General features: G+C 61.2%; 1 protein-coding gene across 6 annotated transcripts in view; it reads right to left on the minus strand.

Annotated features, from left to right (window-relative positions):
- BAIAP2 (BAR/IMD domain containing adaptor protein 2) overlaps positions 1-20,501 on the minus strand; it is a 65,359-nt gene that overhangs the window by 9,429 nt on the left and 35,429 nt on the right. For all 6 annotated transcript variants that reach the window (XR_016035563.1, XM_055408378.2, XM_055408383.2 and 3 more), the window contains exons 4-12: positions 16,902-16,963; positions 16,341-16,412; positions 15,619-15,756; positions 7,044-7,196; positions 4,106-4,330; positions 3,756-3,957; positions 3,017-3,218; positions 2,074-2,142; positions 1,629-1,791 (exon numbers count right to left, since the gene is read on the minus strand). Coding sequence is in view for 5 of the 6 variants with exons in the window: in XM_055408378.2 (XP_055264353.1) it covers positions 1,629-1,791; positions 2,074-2,142; positions 3,017-3,218; positions 3,756-3,957; positions 4,106-4,330; positions 7,044-7,196; positions 15,619-15,756; positions 16,341-16,412; positions 16,902-16,963 (1,286 nt within the window). In the remaining variant the exon portion in view is untranslated. The remainder of the gene's footprint in view (positions 1-1,628; positions 1,792-2,073; positions 2,143-3,016; positions 3,219-3,755; positions 3,958-4,105; positions 4,331-7,043; positions 7,197-15,618; positions 15,757-16,340; positions 16,413-16,901; positions 16,964-20,501) is intronic.

Below are 20,501 nucleotides of genomic sequence, written 5' to 3' on the forward strand. Positions count from 1 at the left end.
ATTCACAGGGATGCCTCCTTATCTGGCTAGTGGCCGATGGAGAGCTCACACAAGACAGGTTACCTGATGACCCCCTTCCGCACATGTTCCCGTGGCCCTTCAGCCCTGTGGGTCATGTGATAAAAAACCCGGCATGTGAGGGCTTCCTGGGAAACCCAGAGCCTGAAACCGTGGAGGGTGGGGTCTGGGTGGGGAAGCTGGGCTGGCAGAGGCTGATGCAGGGAGGGCAGCCTGCTTCACGCAAGCCTGTGCTGGACCCTGGGCCAAGCGTCCCCCTGGGCCCCAAAACTCCCCCTGTAGCTGCCTGGCCCCAAAGCAGCTGCTGCCCCAAAGCCACTGAGGGGTACTGGGGACACCCTCCTCAGCTCTCTCAGCCTCAAAACCAAGTCCCAAGACTGGGATGCAAGAGTGCAAGAGCAGCAAGCAGTGATCAGACCCCTCCAGGCCTGGTCAGCTGTGCCATGGGGCCTGGGTAGGGCTGGAGAGGGACTGGGGTGTCTCACAGCTCAGCAGGTGGGCCCTGTGACCCCTGAGGTGCCACGGCTCCCCCAAGGCTGGATCCGCCTCGCCCTCCCTGCTGTTTGCCCTGACCCAGCCTCACCATCTCCAAAATGTTCCATCCAAAGGCCCAGCCACACCACCCAGCCTTGCCCCACTCAGCACCTAAGTTGTTTCAAATCACGTGTTCACTCTGCCTAAATCATCAACTCTCTGAAGACACCCTGGACACCTCATACAGCGCGCGCCAGCTAAGCTCTCCTCGTGGCAGGGAGGGGTGGGCGAGGCCACTCATGACAGCCGCGAGACACGGACATCTGGACAGGGCGGGTCGGCCACCATGTACCCAGAGCCCTTCCCTGCCGTGCCCACTTCTGACATCACACTGTCAACATGGGAGCCCCCCGGGAGTGCCCCCACCCCCTGCTCTTGGGTCAACTCTCTGGCTGCCCAAATTCCAGAGGAACAGGAGTTCTCTTTGATTCCTCTCCCCCCACCTGGGTCCCTTGGCCCCCAGATGGAGTGAGGCCCTGACCTGGAGACCAGCATGGAACAAAGTTGCTGGCCGCTGCCCACTGTGCCACCACAGCAAACATTCTGGAAGTCTGGGCCCTCTCCAACCCACGAGCTTCCCAGCAGAGCTGTGGGGACCGTCCACACTCACATCACGGTCCCACCTTGACCTGAAGACCACCCTGCACTGGAGGACCCACCGGGTACCCAAGCCTTGATCTTCTCCCTCTGGCTCCCTGGTTCCAGGTAGACTGACCACACATGCCTGGCCCTGCCACCTAAGAGCCCAGACACACCCTAACTAGAAGGTTCTGGTCACGTTTCAGGTCCCGTCTGCACTCAAACCGACGACTGCAGGAGCCTCCTGGGTCTCAGGGAAGGGGCTCCTCCTGCCAAGAGGTGGCATCCAGAGTGATCCCCAGGCTGAGGGGAGGGCGGACAAAGGACTTACTGTGCTTCTCTGGAGCCCTGAGACTATAGAGGACGCTGGGCTGTGACCCCGAGCAGATCACTGCAGGGGTGTGAAGGCCAAATCCAAACCTCCCGAGCACCAGGCCTTCTGGTGGAGGCGCCCTGAACCTGCCCACCTACAGCCCCCGCCGCGGCCCTGCACTCACCTGGGAGAAGGCGGGCACGGCCACGCTGTAGGGCCTCTGCTTGAAGGTGCCGGCCGTCTGGGTGGGGAAGGCCCGGGAGGACGTCCCGTAGTCGGGGGGTGGGAGGGCGAGGTCCTCCTTGTCCAGGAGGTTACCCGTGCTGCTGCTCTTGCCCTGCTGCAGGCTGTGGGGGTGGGCAGGGCGGTCAGCCGGGCCCAGCTGGGCCCCCTGCTTCCCTTGGTCCCACAAGGAGGGTGGAATGGAAGGTGGCAGTGATGCTGCCTGGGTGGGCCTGGGCCTCCCCCAGCCCACCCTTGCTGCCATCTTGGGTGAGCCCCCCCCCACCCCACACAGCTCTCAAGACACCTCCACCCCTCACAGCACCTCCACACCCCTGGACCCAAGGGTCTCAAACATGCAGCTCCTGCCCCGAGCCATAGGCCACCTGTCCCGTCAGGACGCTCACCTCATGTGCAACCTGTCCCCACCATCGTTGTCCAGGACTCGGGTGTAGGAGAAGGGAAACCAGCCCCGCCTAGAACAGGAGGCCCCGTCAGAGCGCGTCCTCTGGCCCCAGGTCCCACCCGTTCCACCGCCCAGCTGCATGCATCTGAGGAGGGGGTGCGTGCACACACTCCAGGGAGACCAGGAGACCCCACTGGGGCATCTATCCAGCTCTGAGCCACCCGGCCCTGGACGGGAGTGGGGCTGCAGGTAAGCGAAGGTGCCAGGACCGAGCAGGGCTCTAACTTCAACAAGCAGGATGGGATTCCTGGCTCAACTCCACATGGCTGCAAAGCCACAGCCCCAACAGGAGAGGCCACCCAGAGCCCCCACAGGAAGGGTGCTCCTTGGCACTCAGAGCTCCCCACCCAGGGTGGCAGCTGCCAGGAGGCCAGATCCAAGCTCAGCTCAGCCTCTCCCTCCCTGGTGGAAACAGGCTGATTCTGCCCCAGGCAGGGGTCTCTCAGCCCACCCAAAGACACATGCATGATGGTGGTGATGGTGGTGATGGTAGTGGGGGCAGTCGGAAGGGACAGCCCCTGACCTGGGCAGCTTCTGGCTGAGCAAGAGCCAGATGCTGGCACAGCCTCTTGGCAACAGGTGTCAAACTGAGCTGTGAAGGTGTGGCCCGTGACTCAAGGCCACTTCTAGAATCCTCCCAAGAGTGGCTCACATGCACAGAAAGGCTTGGGGGTGGAAGGCTGGCTTCTACTGACTTGGAGGCCACGTGCACACGGGGGGTGCAAGGCTGAGTCAAGGGACATAGAAGCGAGGGCTGGTGGGGGCCTGTGGCCACATGTGTCCCTCCTAACGGACCCGTGGGACCTGGATGATCGGTCTGAAGGACCACCAGAGCCAGGATGCAGGAACCTGGGTCAGGAGGCTGACACCCCCGTCAGACTCACATCTTGGTCTTCTCGCTCTCGCCGTAGTGCCAGCCGTCTCGGGCCTCAGGCACCAGCAGGGTGATGAGGTCGCCCTCCTTGAAGCTCAGCAGGGTGCTGTTGTCCCCGGCCGCGTGGGAGAAAATGGCCTTCACCCGCATGCGGCCGTTGCGCTCCAGGCCGGCGGCCATGGAGCTCGAGCGTGGCAGGGTCTTGTTCTCAGCTGCAGGGAACAACAGGGCAGGTGTGAGAGGGATCTCCGCCTCGAGCGGGGAAGGGTGTGGTCACTCTCCTGTCAGCTCGCCTGTCTGACCGTGAGATGCTCGGAGCCCCCAGGTGGGCCTGGAGGTGGACACTCCACCCTGATGGATGACTGCCAGGCCTCCAGGGCTGTCTGGCTCAGACTCTGGAAGGAGCTGGGAGCTGGGGTGAGTGTGGATGCAGCCTCTGACCTGCCGCTCATTAGCTGGGGCAGTTCTCTGGGCCTGAGGCTCAGCTTTCCCATCTGCTAAGGGGAGACCCTCACAGGCCAGCAGGGAATGGTCCCACGGTCAGCAAAGTGCTCTTCAGTGTCACTCAGCTGCTCGTGTCCCTGCACCGCCCTGCCCTACCACACTCACTTCACGGGGAAGCCCGGTCAAGCTCAAGGATCCGGGATGGAAATCTCAACGTGGTCCCCAGGGTGCTGCAGACCCGCGTGTCTACGAGCCTTGGGGATGCTGTGACTGCTGTGGGCCCGGGTCCCCAGTGGAGCACTTACTAGTGGCGTAGCTGTTCTTGGGTGCCACGCTTTTGCGCACGGGAAGCGTGTTGGAGTAGGAGTCGCTCAGCTTGCTCTGAGACTGTGGGGGAGACGTGGACTTGGGCTGGGCGGCCTTGCGGTCAGCCCATGGGTTGTAGTCCTCGCTGTCTGGGCCGGAGACGCCGTTCATGACAGGTGCATTCTCCTGGGCAGACAGCCGCTGTCGAGAAGAGGAGGCATGGGTGTGGTGTGGCAGGAGGGCCAGGGCCCGGCAAGGCCCCCATGAGGGCACCCCAGGATGCCAACCGCCGGCACCGAGGGGAACCATCCTCCCCACACCCACAGAACTTTCCAAAGCAAGGACTTACCCCCACAAACGGGGCCAGCTCGGGGGGCACCGGCAGGGGCTTGGCCCCCGGAATGGGGTCTGAGATGACTAGGTTGGACTTGGAGGCCGACAGGCCGCTGGGGAGGATGGAGCCGTTACTGTTGCCCATCTGCTGCATCAGCTGCACAGCGCGGTCGGGGATCTTATTGGGGTCGGCGCAGGCCTGCTGCCATAGTGGCAGCTTCTGCGCCAGCAGCTCCTTGCCCTAGAGTGGAGGAAGCCGAACAGGACGGGCGTGAGGGCCAGCCTCAGGCTCCCGCAGCCTGGGGGCCTCCCCGCAGGGCCAGGAGAGGCCAGGGCCTATGGTCCACCTCATGGACACAGCCCCTCGGCTCCCAGCTGGCACCAGGCGGCTCCTGAAGAGACACACCTAACCCCAGGTGGGCACACCTGCCTGGGGCTGCTCTTCGCCAGGTGGGGTGCCTCAACCAGGTGAGCCACCTCTAAGTCCCTGACTCCTGACCTGGGAAAGGGGTTGGATATGGTACAGCGTGCCCCCAAGCTGAGAGACCCCTCAGAATGAGGTCAAACCAAGGCCTGACCCGAGAGGGGCCTCCCCAGGGGTCTGAGGGAGTTGAAAGAATAGAGGCTCACGTGGTCAGCCATGGAACAGGATAGGCTCTTTGTGGGCCAACCATGAGGTACTAGGAAGAGTGCTGTTCAGGTAGACTTGAGGGCCAGGAAACCTCATAGGGACTGTGGGGAAGGGACAGAACTGCCCAGGGCCCAACTACGGTCCAGCCCCCCCAACCCAGGGGCCCTCAAGCCCAGCTGTCCCTCCAGTGTGCTTTGGGGTCTGCCCAGGACACAGGGGGCCAGAGGGCACAGGGCCTGACAAAGCACAAGGAAGCCACAGGCCTGACCAGGGTCCCAGCGTGGGGGTGTGGCCAAAAGCAAGACACAAGCCTGAGATCCCCTGCAGCCCATTCAGGGGTCCCGAATTCATGGCATGGACACACTTAGGGCCCTGGAGACGGCTCTGCATCCCCTGTCCTGGCCCTCTGGCCAAAGTGGGATACCCTACCGGCAACACGTGATACAACTGTGTTTCCATGCAGATCCCAGACCCACCCTGGGTGGAGCTTAGGGCAGTCAAGGGCTCCAGGACCTCGGACGGGTCTGTCCAGCCCTCACTGTCTCTCCTCACTTATCTTCCCACTTCTTCTGACCTGTGTCTGGGGCAGGAGGTGGTGCCCACATGGGAAAACTGGAGGATGCTGGACAAACAACCCTTCGGAGCAGGCCAGGCCCCCCCACTTCTGGTTTAGACCAGGGGCCAGGAGACCACTGCATGGGGGCTGGCTGTTCACCTGCATAGAACGTTTAACTGGAAAACAGGTCAGTTGGCTTTCATGTCCGTGACCACGTTCCCTGTGCAACAGCCAAAACTGAAGACAGTTACAATCCAGCCGCTGGCTGAAAGGACCAGTTGATGGGTTTGGGCTGGTGGTGAAGAACTGGGTCAGCAGGACCCTCACCAACAGGGACAATCGGGGCTCCCACTCAGTTGACGGTCCTGTCATTGTCAGGCGGAAACCCAGGCAACAGGGCAATGTTAGCCGCCTGCCGCTAGGAATAGCAGGGGGGTTCTGCCTTCACACCCTGGTGCCCCAGACCTGGGGCTTGTGCCTTTCTCAAACCTCCTGGGGGGCTGGGGTCCAGTTTCTTGGGAAGTCATCTCGCATACACACTATCTGCGCCCCCACAGGAGGCAGAGATGGTGGCATCCTAGAAAAGGATGGCTTTCCTGCCTTCCTTCCAGCACGGATGGGTCCGCGCTCTCCTAAGCAGCCACAGGGCCCAGCGGCCGCCAGAGGGCGCACATGCCTGCCGCATGGTTGCTGGAGCCGCGTGGGCGCTGCGGCGGTCCTGCCAGAGCACTGCGGCTCTAGCAAGCGCCTCCCCGCTGCCAGTCAGCCCTCCGGGCACAGGACCTGAACGCAAAGTCTCACGCGGCAGGGTGGCCCCACCCCGACCCTGCAGAGGACACAAAGCCTGTCACTGTCCTTGCGCTGCACCTGTGGCAGCAGCAGGCCCGGGCAGGCAGGATCTTTTCCGTGGAGGCTGAGGGCACCTGTCTCCTAGGCAGCCCCAGCCTGGGGACCAGAAGCTGAGTCAGATCAAACACGTGTGAGGTGCTGCCCCCAGAACACCTTTATGGAAAAAGGACACAAATGAGGGCCTCCCTGGTTGGCTCGGGCTGCCTAACCACACCTAAGCTCTCAGAGCATTCTGGAATGTTCCAGCTGACAGCTCTGACCTCACTCCAGTTCCTACCTGTGGACTATGGGGGAAAGAAGCCCCACTGAAGCTCTCTGTTTTTGCAGGGGAGGTGTGTCCTCTGGGTCTTGCTGACCTCAGGGGGCTAAGCCGGCCTCAATAGGGGTTGGCACTGCAACACTTCCCCAAGGAGCTTGCTCCCTGGAGGAGACCCTCTCAGTGGCCTACTGATGCGAAAAGTGAAACTTGGAGTGTTAGTTGTTCAGTCACGTCCCACTCTTTGTGACCCGATGGACTGTAGCTCGCCAGGCTCCTCTGTCCATGAAATTCTCTAGGCAAGGATACTGGATTGGGTTGCCATTCCCTTCTCCAAGGGATTTTCCTGACACAGGGATTGAACCCTGGTCTCCTGCATTGCAGGCAGATTCTTTACTGTAAGAGCCACCAGGAAAGCTAGAGTTACTGGTGTTAACTGCTCTCAAAAAAAACACCTGGCAATTTCTACTGGGAGTTGTAAAACATCTGCAACCTTGACCTGATAACCGTCCTTCCAGAACTCTCCCCCTGAGATCAAAAACACACGGGACGTTCAGCACAGTGTTCCCTCATCACAGCTCAAGGTGGGGCACACCCCCGTGTTCCCTAGGGAGGCAGTTTGTGCCAACAAGGGCCCAGCCCCGCGCAGAGCAAGCACCCACCTTGGAGTGGTAGGCGGCGGAGTTCTTGGCCACAGCACACTGCTTCTCCACCAGGAAGCAGAACCTCCTCCTTTCCTCGGTGAGGGCGGTCTTGTAGCCGTCGGACACGTAGCTCTCCAGCTCACCCTGCTTGTTGCCGATGGCGTCAATGTACTGGGGGTGGGAGAAGCAGATGAGCCCGCAACGGGACAACACCCCATCACCTCCCATTCTGAGCAGCCCCACAGAGGGGGAGCACACCTCCTGGCCAGCCCACTGGGGTGGGTGCTTGGCCGTGTGACTCACTTTGGCCATGAGGCTACCACACTGAGCAACTGCCACCTGGTGCCCTGGCAGCTGCATGTGTGGGGACCACATGGCAGACTGCCCGGTGAGGCTGGTGTGGTGCCTCCCTCAGACCCCGACACCAACCATAAAAGCCATCCTGATAGTCGGAAGACCAGGACAGCTCAGCGGGCACTGTGTGTTCGAGAATGACTAGTTCACACGCGGATCCCACGAAGGTGGGCAGAGTGCACAGTTTGCTGCTACAGCACACCAGAACACTCTCTGGTTCTGCAGGACGGAAAGTTCCAATAACAGTCCCAGCAAGACTGGGGGCAGCTGTCCCAGGGAGGCCTGCAGGCCCTCTGCGTCTGTGTGCGGCCCCGCCTCTGGTACGCAGGAGACCCTCACAGCTCCCTCCCTGTCTCCCCTCTCTCCTCCATGCCCACTCTACGCTCCACAAGGGACACAGACTCCTTTGTCCTAAACTGAGATCCCTTTCTACTGTGCCGGCTGGCTGGGGGGACCAGCCTCCACAGAATCAACCCCATCCTCCGGCAGGGGCAGACCCGTGCCACGAGGGGGCGGCCTCCCCCGCCTGACTCATCGCTGCCCCCACAGCTCTGACTCAGCATGGGTGGGTGGTGCGGAGCCGGGTGGGCGCAGTGCAGGCTGTTCCTGGCCCCTCCCTGGCCCCCAGCCCCGCAGCGGCGCTCAGCTGGAGGGCAAACGCCTGCTGGGCGTGAGCCGTCCCCAGTGCTGTCCCCAGCTCAAGGCTCTGCCAGCGTGAGCCTGCCTGCCCAGCACTCTCACCAGGACAGGGACCCTGCTCCCCCCTGCACCTGCAGACCCCCCTGCCTTCAACACTGAACCCCACTCTCCTCTCCCTAAGAGAGCAGCTTAAATGGGCCTCCACGTGGCCAGCCCACTCCCCCACCCTGGAGGAGTCTGCCCTAGCCTTCCTGAATGGCCGCAGGGCTGGCCAGGCCACGAGGTGTGCCTGACAAAGTCCGAGCAGGAGGGGCAAGGCCCTCAGGGCAGCCCTGCTGGCTGCCTCCAACCCCTGTACCCCAACCCCAGAGCCCCACGTTACAAAACACGTGCACACCCAGACCTCCAGCCTGTGTGGAGTCTGCAGATGCGAGGTGCCATGGTGGGCAAGGCTGTGCTGTGTGGAAGGACCCCTCAGATGCCGCCCACCAAGAGGCTGGCCCACACCCCAAAGCCCCTATGTGGACAAGAGGCCTGAGGGTGGGAACACCTGCAGGACACAAGGGTCTGGAAGGGGCAGGGCTCGCTCAGAGATGGGGACGCTGATGCAGGCCCTTGCTACCCACGCCCCATCACCTAAACAGCAGCCGGCACTAGACTGAAACCCCTAGAGGGCCCCCGCCCACTCTGCTCCGTGGCTGTCCTACCCGCTCTGGGGACAGAGGAACATCGGTGTGACCTTGCAGGCTTCAACCAGCCCTGAACAAAGATGCCTCCCTTGGCCTGTTCTCGAGTACATGGGAACACCTAGGCTCGGCTGTGATCCCGAGAGCCCCCTAAGGGGCTTCTAGAGTCTCTGCAAAGCTCTGGAAGGAGAAGTTTGGGGTTTAGCCCAAGCCCCAGCTAGCCTGACCCTGCGGTCACCACCTCCCGCCCTCCTGGGGGGCTGCTCCAGTGCCAGGCAGGCCAGGGTGACTGGGTAAGAGAGGCTGAGGCCCTGAGAAATCAGCACAGAGCCTCAAGCAGGCAGGCCCAAAGGAGGCACCCACGGTCACCTAAACAGAGACTCTGGGGGCGGAGGAAGGCACCTCTGTGAGCGGTCACCCCAGGACAGCGGTGTAAACCGGGACGAGGGCCCCCTGGGGACCACCCGCCCTGAGCCTGCTGCTGAGGACGGCTCCTCCTTGCGCTGCCCGGCGTCCCCGTCCGTCCTGCAGCCGGTTTCTAGGTTTTCAGGCTGTGGTAACGTCTTTCACCTCAATGTTCCCACTCCCTGGAGGGGAGAGAAACCGGCTCCAGGTGAGCTGGCGCGGGGCGCTGGCCTCATTAGCTGCCTGGCAGCCTCCTGAGCCGGGGGAGGAAGCGGCGGTTTATTTTTAAGATTTCCATTTATTCAAATGAGCCCCAAGATCGGCCAGAAGCAGCTCAGGTCTCAGGCAGGGACCCGGTGGCTCCTGGAGCCACGCAGTGTCTTTCCACCTGCCCGGGACGGGGCAGGAGAGACGTCACCCTGGCTGGGATGGCCGGTCCAGGAGAGCTGGCCCTTTCTCCTCACCCAGCATCTGGCCAGGACCCAGGCTGCCACTTATCTCGAGGAATAACTGCCGGCCCTTCTGACCTCCTTCCCCAACGCTGCCTCCTTGCGGAGAGAGGCCAGCACTTTGAAGGGCAGACCCTAGAAATCTAGGCCAAGTGAGGAGCTTCGCTTCCGAAGGGCTGGGAGAGGAGGACGCCCCAGGCCACACTGGCCGCTGTGGGCAGGGGACATTCCCAAAACTGCAGGAGTGCCCGCATTCTCTGGGATGGGCAGAGGACAGAACATGCCTCACCCGACAGCCCTGAGGAGTTCCAAACAGGCCACAGGAAATGGCCTGAGCCTGTCCCTGCCGCAGACGGGCACCGTGGCCAGGCTCCCAGCGTCCTGCCTCCCCACCCCCACTCCTGCTCCTGGCTTAGCGGGTGCTATGGTGACGGCACCATAGAAACACCCAGCTGAAAGCATTTAAGACCCACGGAACGCTCCCACTTAGTCACCCCGGGCTGAACAGCCCTGTAATCCGAGAAGACAAAAGTGATCAGGACACACGTCTCCTCTGCGGAGCGCCCGGTGACTCAGAGCGGGGGAGGGGCGCTCTAGAAAACACCCAGGGCTCTGGTCTCCCCGATAGGCCACCCAGCTTTCCCACGTTTCTCCAAATTTCTCAGAACCCCCATGTGGTCCCTAACCGCTGCAGCTGGGGAATGACAGTGGGATCCTTGGCCCTCAGCTGTCACTGCCCGTAACCATCACTCCAGGGAGACAAGGAGGGAACCCAGGCAGCTGTGATGGACAGAAAGGAACAGCCAGAATGGGATGCCCCCAGCGGCATCCAGTCACTGGGTACGTTCTGGGGGCAGCCAGTGGCTTCCCTGGAGCCCGCTGACCGGGCCTGTGTCCCTCTTCAGTCTGATGCACCCTGTGCCCAGGCCAAGAACAGGATGGTTCAGCGGATTGTTAAGAGTCTCTCTTAAGCACAAGAGCTCCGAGCAGGGCTGGGGACCAGGGCTGAACAGAGGGCAAGTGCGCCCTCCTCCCCGCAGGCGGAAAAGCCAGCAGTCAGAAGTATGGGGCCCGTGCTGTGGGCACATTCTCAGGCAGAGAGCGCAGTGCCCCTCGCGGGTGACACGGACCCGGGGCCCAGACTGCTCATTTTCCCGAGAAGGGGCCCACAACCATCACTAGATCAGCAAGGGGTTCCGTGACCAAACAAATCCCACTGCCCACGTGATGCCGGGTGCACCTACCCACTGGAGTCCAGGAAGAATATGCTGGGAGGGGCGTGCCCACAGCACCCCCGCGCCCAGACCCCAGGAGAGAATGCGGGGCCACTGCCGTCCACACCAGTGGGCTGGATGCGCCGATGAAGGTCTTGAGGCCCAAGGGTACGGGTCTTGGTAATCTGTGAGCACCCTGAGCCAAGGCCTCAGGGGCCTGCTGGGGAGTCCGGTGGCTTCTGGGATCCACACCACCTGGGTCTGGGGTCTGCTGTGCTGCCCTGGGACCTGGAGGAGGGCAGAGCCTGGGCTCCCGTGCCCACTTGCTGGGTGGCCAAGTCTCTGGACCCTTCGCGTCTCAGGTTCCTCAGGGGCTGAGCCAGAACGTCACCACCTGACGTGGCAGCCCCTCCTCACGCGACCCCCAGAGGTTTCGCAGGTACAGAATTCACACCCAATTTCAAAGACTCAGCAGGAAAGAGACAAACGCAACACACCTCACTAGTATCTGTTGTAATGATTACGTGTCTAAATAACACCCTAGATGTGTTCTCCCCAGTGAAACGCTTTTCCCAAGTGCAGAAAGACAGGGGCCATGTGCCCGGCGCTGCCCACAAAAGTCCTCCCAACTCTGAAAGCAGGAGATGCTCCAGATTTCTCACGGTGTTATCTAGCTAGGCAGCCCACTGTGGGGGCTTAATCTGGGGACCTGGGGGTAGGTATGGGGCGGGGAGGCAGAGTCCCCCAGAGGACTGAGCAGCTGATGCCATCTCTGGACACAGAAGCACTAAGAAGATACTCTGGCTTTCCAGTTGCTTTTACCCAGAGGACCTCTACTTATACTCCAAGGAAAGAAGACATCCCAGCAGGGATGTCTTGTCCATAGATGCCTTTCGCACTGAAGAGCTCTTTAAAATGAGAACAGCAGACACATAAGGGGCTTAAACCACTGCCGTCAAACCTCATGTGTTATCGGGACCAGCCTCTGCCATTATCTTTTTTGAAGATCTAAATTATGGTTATTTTGTTTTTGCTTTGTTAATTACACATCCCTTTAAATAGAACGAATCTCTCCCCTTTCTCAGACCGCAATCTGAGCCCAGGGAGGGGGAACCGACTGCCGGAACTGCCTGCTTCAGTCAACACAGGCCCTGGCGACAGCCCACACCCCACAGGCCAGAACGCCCGGGGCCCTACTCTCGGCATCTCAGAGACGGAGAGGGGAGGATGGCTCCGGACACAAGGGGGATGCCCAGCCGTTCTGGGTCCCCCAGCGACCCCAACCCCAGGCGGGTGGGTGGGCCACCTGCCCTCCTGACAGCAGAAGCCTGCCAGGGTCAGCAGCTCCAAGGACCAGGCTGCTAAAGGCCTGGTGCTGGGCTGGCAGGGATGGTTGAGGGCCCTGGCCCGCTGCATTCAGGAAGCTGGTTTGGCCCACACTGGGGGTGACGCTGCCCCACATCTATGCCAACCCATCTGCGTCCAGCCTTCTCTTCCTGGGCTTGCACCTCTCCTTGCGGCCCCTCCCTCAGAGCTTGCACACGGGCAGGAAGGACACGCTGTGTCCCCACGACTCCTGCTGATCACACATCACACACCAATGTGAATCCCAAAGGCACGTTGACTGCTGGGCTTTCTAACAGTCATGGTGCCCCTTGGAGGCCGAGAACTCCTACTTAATCGGAGCTGGGCTGGGGCTGAGGGATACAGAAATGGAAAAAATCCTCGGCCAGGTCCTGCAGGATCTGTAAGGGGGAAGCGCACCCAAAGCCTGGCCAGCTCCACCTTCCCAAAGTGCTTCACCTGCGGCGGCTCACGGCACAGCCACATCCCAGCCCAGACCCTTCTATCAGAAGCCCCAGAGGCCGCCGACCAGCTGGGTGGCCAGCTGCCCATCAGAATCACCTCGAAGCTTGGAGAACCTGACAGTCAGGCTACAATACAGCGATGCACCCGTGCCTGAGGAGGACGACCCTGGGCCTGAGACAGGGCGCCAGACGAGGCCTGTGACCACACTGTCAGATACCCGCTGCGTCCCCCACGACCGCCCCGAGGCACTTCAGTCAGCACCTGTGAGCACGGCAGTGACCAGAGGTGTGGAGCGTGACCTTGCCGTGTGGTCGGCACTGGGGCGCTCCCGACTTCTAGAAAGAAGCCTGTGTCCTAGTTTGCGCCCCAAATGCCTCTAAGTGCCTAATTCCTGACCTAAAATCAGTTCTCTTCATGGAAATCCCAAAACACAGTCTCAATTACCAGAAGTTCCTGAAGCTGGCCGGCTCTGACCCAGTCCCCCTCACGGGGAACCCGTCAGTCTCCCCTGCACCACCCGTGGAGCGTGACCTGCGGGCACAGCCCCACCTCAGCGCTCAGTGCAGATGGGCCGCTTGCCAGCAGAGGCACCTTGGGGAGGCGTGTGGCTGCTCCAAGGGTCGACCTGTGCCTGGCAGGTGCCCAGAAGCCTCTCTACCTTCCCTGGTGAGTGTTCTGTCCACACTGGGCTCTATTCAGAAGCGGAACACGTGGGCCAGGGGCTCCAGAAGGCTCATAGGTGACCCCAGGGATTGACCCAGGCAAGTCCACCTGTCTCGGGAGCACTGAGCCACCCGCCTGTGGGAGCCCTGGGTGGCATACCCACAGCTGGACACCAGAGCCACAGGGGCTCCATCAGTCTGGGTGTCCCATCTCCTCTGCCAAGGGGTGTCACAGTTCAGGTCAGCTCAGGCTGTGGCTCGGGGATGCCCAGGTGGGGCCCCTGTGCCAGCCATGGGGCTCGGGATCACCCTACCTGCACATACTGCCCACTGGGCCACACAGTCCCCGGTGAAGGTCCCCAGGATGCAAGAGACTCTGGGGACACACAGAGGCTCTGAGGGAGCGGGGGGTCTCCAGTGCCTGGGGTCCTTCCCCACCTCCCCAGGGGTCCACAGTCCGGAATCCACCCACCCCGACTCAGTGATAGCGCACAAATACACCTGCTTGCAGAAAGCACGTCTAGCGGCGGGTCTACTGCGGCCCAGGTGAGGCTGGGCTCTCCAGGGCAGGGCCGTGGACTACAGTCTGGATGTTCTGTTCTCCCTCAGTAAAAGAGTCTTTAACAAGCCACTTCCTGTGACTCGCAGGACCGTGGCCAAGGTGAAGGGCTGGGCCAACTCAGCATGCCTGCCCTGCCATCCAGGCACTTCGTCCTGGGGAAACAGTGGGGAGGGGAGGGCTGTCACACCAGAAGGTCCCAGGGCCCTTCCAGCCCCCAGCAGCCACAGCTCAAAGCAGACATCAGAGCCTGGCTCCTGGGTCAGGTCTGCAAAGGTTCCAAGAATCAGAAAGAACAGCTCCAGGTGCTGAGGGGCCCTCAGAGGCCCGGGTGGGCTGGGCATCCCCACAAGGCCACCAGGCAGACCAGAACTGTCCACGGGATGGGCAGCTGGTGTGCCTTCTACCAGCTCAGAGCACACCAAGCGCCCGCCCCTTCTGTACCAACACAGGGTGAGGGACTCTGACGGCCCCCAGCCTGGCCTCTCAGGTTCAGCGTCACCGGGGAACAAGAAACACTCGTTGGACTGCCGCTCTGCTTCCCGCCCCGAGAGGATGACTGGAAAAACGTCACGTAATGCCTGTCACCACGTGAGCAGCCTGTGCTGGAGGCCGGGAGGGACAGGGAGGAGCACAGCCCTACCCCGCCCCTAACTGGAATAACCGAGGCTATGAACACTGCAATAACACCCTCAGGAGGCTAAGAGGCAGGTAGAGAAGAGATGTGGGGGTGGGCTTGGGAAAGTGAAGGATGCTACATAGAGGCGGGAGCTGGGTTATTACTGCAACTCGGTGAGAAACTCGTTAGGAAGGGGCTGCAGAAGCAGCTGCTTTCCGCATGGCAGGTTGCGGTACTTAGCTGTTGCCCCCTGCCCATCCTCTCCACCGGGAGCCCCAGGCGCAGAGGGCACAGAGGCCAGGCCACTCTGGGGGAGCAGGGGGCCTGCTTGTTCACGCCTTACTCAAGTGGCCAGGACCAGCCTCGTGGTCCCGGAGGGCTCCAGAGGTGCTTGAGGGCAGTGGTGTCGGCACCAGGGGGCATGCCATGCAGGGAGGCCCCGATGGTGTATGTGGTGCCCCCAGACTTGCTGCCCTAATGGCCAGCAGGAAGAGCAGGGCTTTAGGAGTGGAGGGGTCCACCCCAGCGGTCACCCCATACTTGTGCCCAAGAAGAGCTTCCACTGCTGACCGGGTTGGGGGTGGCGGCTGTCCTGTTTCTCCTCCTCGGATGCACGACCTTGGAGAGCAGCGTCTGGGCCCGATCTGTGTCAACTGGCGGCGGGGTTCTGGTGAGTCAGGTGTCTCGGGGCCATGCCTATCACAGGCCACGCTGTCCTAATTCCTTGCCCCTATCCCAGCACACTATGCCTGCAACCAGGGCTGCCCCTCCCGTGTCCTGCAGTGCCATCTGCCTCACACCACAGGGCCCCCGAGATGCTGAACCGGCCAGTGTCTGCCTGCTGGAGGCTCTGAGCCCACACTGGGCATGGGCATTCGTGAGTCAATCAGAGTAGCGGTCTGAGGTCTCTCTCTGAGGCGGGAAGATTCCCTGTGGGCGAGTGGCCAGATTCTGCTCCTTTGGCGGAGAGCCATGGCATCCATAAAGGCTGCAGGATGGGGCTGCCAGCTCTGGGACATGGGGCACCCCCACTGGAAATCCCCCAGGAGAGTGGAGCCTGGATCTGATCCACCAGGAGGGCCTGCCCTTCACTGCTCTCTGAAAGGACCGAGAGTCCTGACACCATTTAACAGGGGCCCGAGCCCTCCAGCGTGTCCTTGAAGGCAGAGTGCCTGGCAACGCACAGCCGAGTCCTACCTGCAGCTCCTTGTCTGAGTATTTCTGGGGGTTTTTGCTCCCTTGGCTCTTTTTGCGGAGTTTCTTCAGCTCAGCTTGGCATTTGTCCAGCGCATCACCTTTGCTCCTCTGCTCCGTCTGGTATTTCTTCAGTGCAGCCTGAGAAACAAATGCCAAAACAATGTGGGCACTGAGCCAGTGTACCCCTCCCGCTCTCCACAGGGCCACAGTGGGCCAAGCTCATGGATGGCAGGACTTGTGCAGCTGCAAACCTGAGGCCTCAGCTCTGCGCACCCTGGAGATAAAGATCAGGGCTGGGACCACCAGCTGGGCCTCCCTCTTCCACCCCAGGGCTGGAAGGGTGTAAATTCGTGTAATGAACACCAGGAATCTGGCCACTCGCCCTTCTGGTCGACCCGGGGGAGGGGACAGGACAAGGAAACGCATGACAGCAGGTCAGAAGAGTTCGTGCAGGTTCCACACGATGGCCACTGCACACATCATAGTTTTTACTAAAAGCAGCTGAAAGGCAGGGGCAGAGGACCAGGGCGCGTGGGGCATCCAATGCAGGAGTCCACCCATGGGGTCACGTTTGGTCTCAAAGGGGCACGAATGTCAGAGGAGCTGCAGGAAACCACAGGACGCAGAGCTCACAGGAAGCTGAAAACTGCTTGGACTGAGGCAAGTGTTCACACAGAGCCCGAGCAGGGCAGGTGGACCAGCAGGTACGGTGGGCTACTTACACTCAGGTATCTGGAGTCCAGCTCCACCTTCTGCTCCAGCTGCGTGAGCAGCTCGTTGTGAAAAGACTTCAGCTGGGTATGGAGAGAAAACAGAGGTCAGCTCTGACGTATGCCCTGAGGGAGGGAGCCGAATGGGAGAGGGGGCTGGTCACCACGAGAAGGGTGCCCAGGACGCTGGGTACCCCATGGGAGAGAGGAGCCTGTCTGACCCATGAGCCAATGACCCTGGTGGCCCCGTGGAACCAGGCGGCCCCGGGAGAGAGTGCTGAACTGGAGCCTGGCCTTTGTGGCCAGCTGAGTGTAAGACCCCATCTGGCCTGTGCCCTGTTCTCCCAGGTCCTTCTGTATACCCCTAGGCCCCACGATGGTCACCTCCTTCATTTGTGACTTCTGTCTTAGGCCCTGGGTATGCCCCAGAACCAACCGAGTGTGACCCCAGGGTGGCACATGCCTCCTGAGGGGACGCGCGGCGAAACACACGCTTGCCTCTTTCCCTCCCCCCCGCCAACAGCGCCGGCCCACCTGCAGCTGCCCCTCCCTCCCCGGGAGGCTGCGACTCACCATTTCTTCCAGCTGATTCTGAATCTGCCTGTGGACTTCAGCCATCTGGAAAAGAACGTCCCCTGGAAGGCAGATGGCAGGAGAGAAAAGCAGAAGGGAAGTGAGAGCCTCAGAATCACTGCCCCATCACCCCTCCATGGGCAGGGAGTGCGCACCGGCGGGCCGGGCACTGGGGTTGCTGTGGTCTGGGGACTGGCAGGGGGAGGGGTGCCTCTCTGGGTGATGGGGCAGTGATTCTGCCAGTGATGCCAGTGATGCCACCCAGAGAGACGGGAAACTCTGAAACAACAAGGATGCACAGTTGCTTGGTGTCTCTAGGAGCTTGAGGGTGTCTGCATCAGAGCTGAGGTTCATGGTAGAGGTCGGATGGGAGGCCCCACTTTTGCAGGTTTCAATCCTGCCTGCAATCCCACGAGCACTGGCATCTCTTCTCACTCACAGACACCAACTACCACTGGCCCACCCACCTCGGGCCCAGGCAGAGGCGGCAGCCTCGACAAGTAGCCCTTGAGTCCTGGGACATGGTGTGGAAGGTGGGGCAACTGTGGAGGGAAGGGCCCCATGGCCCAGGACAGGCTATGGTCAGCAGAGCCCCAACACCCAGCTCCCCAAAAAACGCTGTGGTATAGAAGCTCTGGGCTGGGGCACACACAGCAACTGCCTCCAATGACCCTCAGGGCCACCGCCCACACCCACCAAGTCAGCACAAAGGACCTCCCTGGACAAATGGCTCACTTCCTCTCCTGCAGAGAGTGGGTCTGGAACGGGCAGTGTGGGCTGCATTCATTTCATTGGCTAAACAGGCGCTGACCACGCACTGTGGCCACATGGAGGAAGGCCTGTCCCTGCCCTCAGGGCCTGCTGACTAACTATCCTGGAGGTGCTGCCTACACCAAGATGTCCCTCCCCCCATGGCCAGGCCACTCAGGGCTCACGTGATCCAGAGAATTCTTTGTGGGGGCAGCCATGAGGCGCACCCCTGGTCTCCACGAGGCTTGCTAGAAAGCAGAACAGTTCCGTGACTCCTGCCCTAAGAGGGATGACGCTGTCTGCCCTCCAAGGTCACATGGACAGCACGCAGGTGATCCCCGGGGTCATGTTACCTCCCAGAAGCAAGGCGGGGTTTGGGGGAGGCCAGCTTCTCCTGGTCATTGGGCCATTCCACCAGCTGCTCTCAGGCCTGATGACCACACAGCACAGTGACCACTGCTCACATGTGGTCAGATCTCCACCAATCCTTGGGGCAGGCTGCCCAAGGCCAGTGGGCTGTTAGGTGGCTGCAGTGCCCACCTCCACGCTGCAAGCCCTGGAGCCCTGCCTCCCAGGGCCACTCCCTGTTACTGGAACAAGGGCAGCCTCTCCAGCCTCCGGGGGGCCCTGCCTCCTGTCTGAGTTCTGAGTTCTCATTCTCAGTGTGCTGCTGGGCTGAGTTCCCAAAAGCCTGGCTTTGCCTCGGACACACGGATGTCTGTTGAGGGAGGAGGAAGAGACGAGAGCACCTCTGAAGGAGTCCCAGGGTCATCTGGAGGCTAGGACCCGTCGTGTGCTAGGGAACAGGCCCTGCAAAGCCAACCACACATCCCCATCAGGAGACATTGGGGGGGTGTTTTCCTGGTGGTCTAGTGGTTAGGACTCAGCGATTTTACTGCTGAGGGCACGGGTTCAATCCCTGGTCTGGGAACCAAGATCCTGCAAGCCATGCTGCTGCTAAGTCGCTTCAGTCGTGTCCGACTCTGTGCGACTCCATAGATGGCAGCCCACCAGGCTCCCCCATCCCTGGGATTCTCCAGGCAAGAACACTGGAGTGGGTTGCCATTTTCTCTTCCAATGCATGAAAATGAAAAGTGAAAGTGAAGTCGCTCAGTCACGTCTAACTGTTAAGAGACCTGATGGACTGCAGCCTACCAGGCTCCTCCGTCCATGGGATTTTCCAGGCAGGAGTACTGGAGTGGGGTGCCATTGCCTTCTCCTGCAAGCCGTGAGGTGTAGCCCAAAAAAGAGACACATGTTGGCAAGTTCCCTTGGTCACGGGGTCAGATTACACAGGGCTGGGGTTCACCAGGCCCTGGGCTGAATGTCCAGCCGGCCGCCTGTGCCGGTGGAGAGGAGACCCCCTCTCCGGCAGCACGTGAGGAAACGCAGAGCCTAGGCTGGCACCAAAGGCAGCAGGCTGTGCGCGGCTGCTGGGGAGACAGGAAGATGCCCAGGCCCAGCCTGAGGCTGCGAAGGGTGCTTGCGGGAAGGGCCTGCACCGCAGCGCGTGAGCGTGAGCGAGCACGTGGGTGTGAACGCAGAGTCTGCGTGGGTGTGAGTGGGGAAAGGCGTGTGCATGTGGGTACAGGGTGTGTGTGGGAGTGAGCGCCTGCAAGAATGCAGAGTGGGTGGGTGTGAGCGTGTGTGGCCATGCCGCGCGTGGGTGTGGAGTGGGCACGCCTGTGGCTGTGTGCGTGAGCCTCCGCCTCCCTTCTCTCTCCCAGGAGCACCCCAGGGCTATGTTCCCGTAGACAGGCGGCTCCAGGAAACTAAGTGACCAGAGGGACCAGGGCTGGGCCACACAGGGTCTGCCTCCAGGACCACACTCGCCCACGAGTCGGGGACAAAAGGACGGGGCAGGGAGATGCCACAACAGAGGCAGACCCCAGAGCTCCTGGGACACGACTGCCAACCCAAGATGGTAAACATTACTGAGCCACCAGGACGCCAGCTCTGGGACCAGGGCACGGGGGACACCCGTTTGGGACCAAGAGTCCCTGGAAGTCACTTCCCTCAGCGTCCAAAGATCAGCCTAACCGTGTGCCTGACAGTGCTGTCTGGTGCAGGGCAACAAGGAGGGGCAGCGCTTGGGGACGGGAAGGTGCCGCCTCCACTGTGGCCGCCCGTGGCCAGCATGGTGGATGGTCAACCACACGCCCAGGGCTGAGCTGAGGTCGACCTACCCCAGCAGGATGAGGCTCGAGTCTTACTCATCCTCTCCTAGCCCTGATCCACTTCTCCACCCCGATCCCAGGGACCTGGCCAAGGACAACAGGGGACGGAAGGTTCCCGGTCCCCATCCTTGGCTGAAAAGGAATCACAGAGATGAATATAAGCGGGCAGCCCAGGGGACAAGGCCAGGCTGCCACCACCCTGACCCGCCTGGCACAGACCTGCAGCTCCCGAGTGGGGTGAGGATCCCCCAGATCTGATCTGCTCCGTGGGGATACTGTCCTGTGTCAAGAATGGTGTGCACCCAAGTCTGGACCCACAGGTCACCCTAGGGCCCCAAGGGCTCTCTTAAGTGACACAAAGTCCATAAATAAGACAGAGCAAGTGGCACTGTTGGCCATACTTGAGGCCCCAGAACCGTAAGTTAACATCCGGATCAAACTGAAAACACGTATTTCCTTAAAAGGCCGTACACAACTAATTCAAGAACATTTGAAAAATGGCAAAAACAACAACAAACAGCAAATCCTTTTAAAAAGGAATTTCTGTTGCCAAGAAGAGTATGCGGAGATTCTCGAGGATTCTGGCCCCTGCACACCAGGCTCCATCAATGTCCCGGGACGCACCCCATCGCCTCCGCTGGCCAGAGACCCCACCTGTCCCCGGGGGTGCATG

This window comes from Moschus berezovskii, chromosome 20, assembly GCF_049115385.1.
Source record: "Moschus berezovskii isolate FMDL1 chromosome 20, NW_MosBer_1.0, whole genome shotgun sequence".
NCBI lineage: Eukaryota > Metazoa > Chordata > Mammalia > Artiodactyla > Moschidae > Moschus > Moschus berezovskii.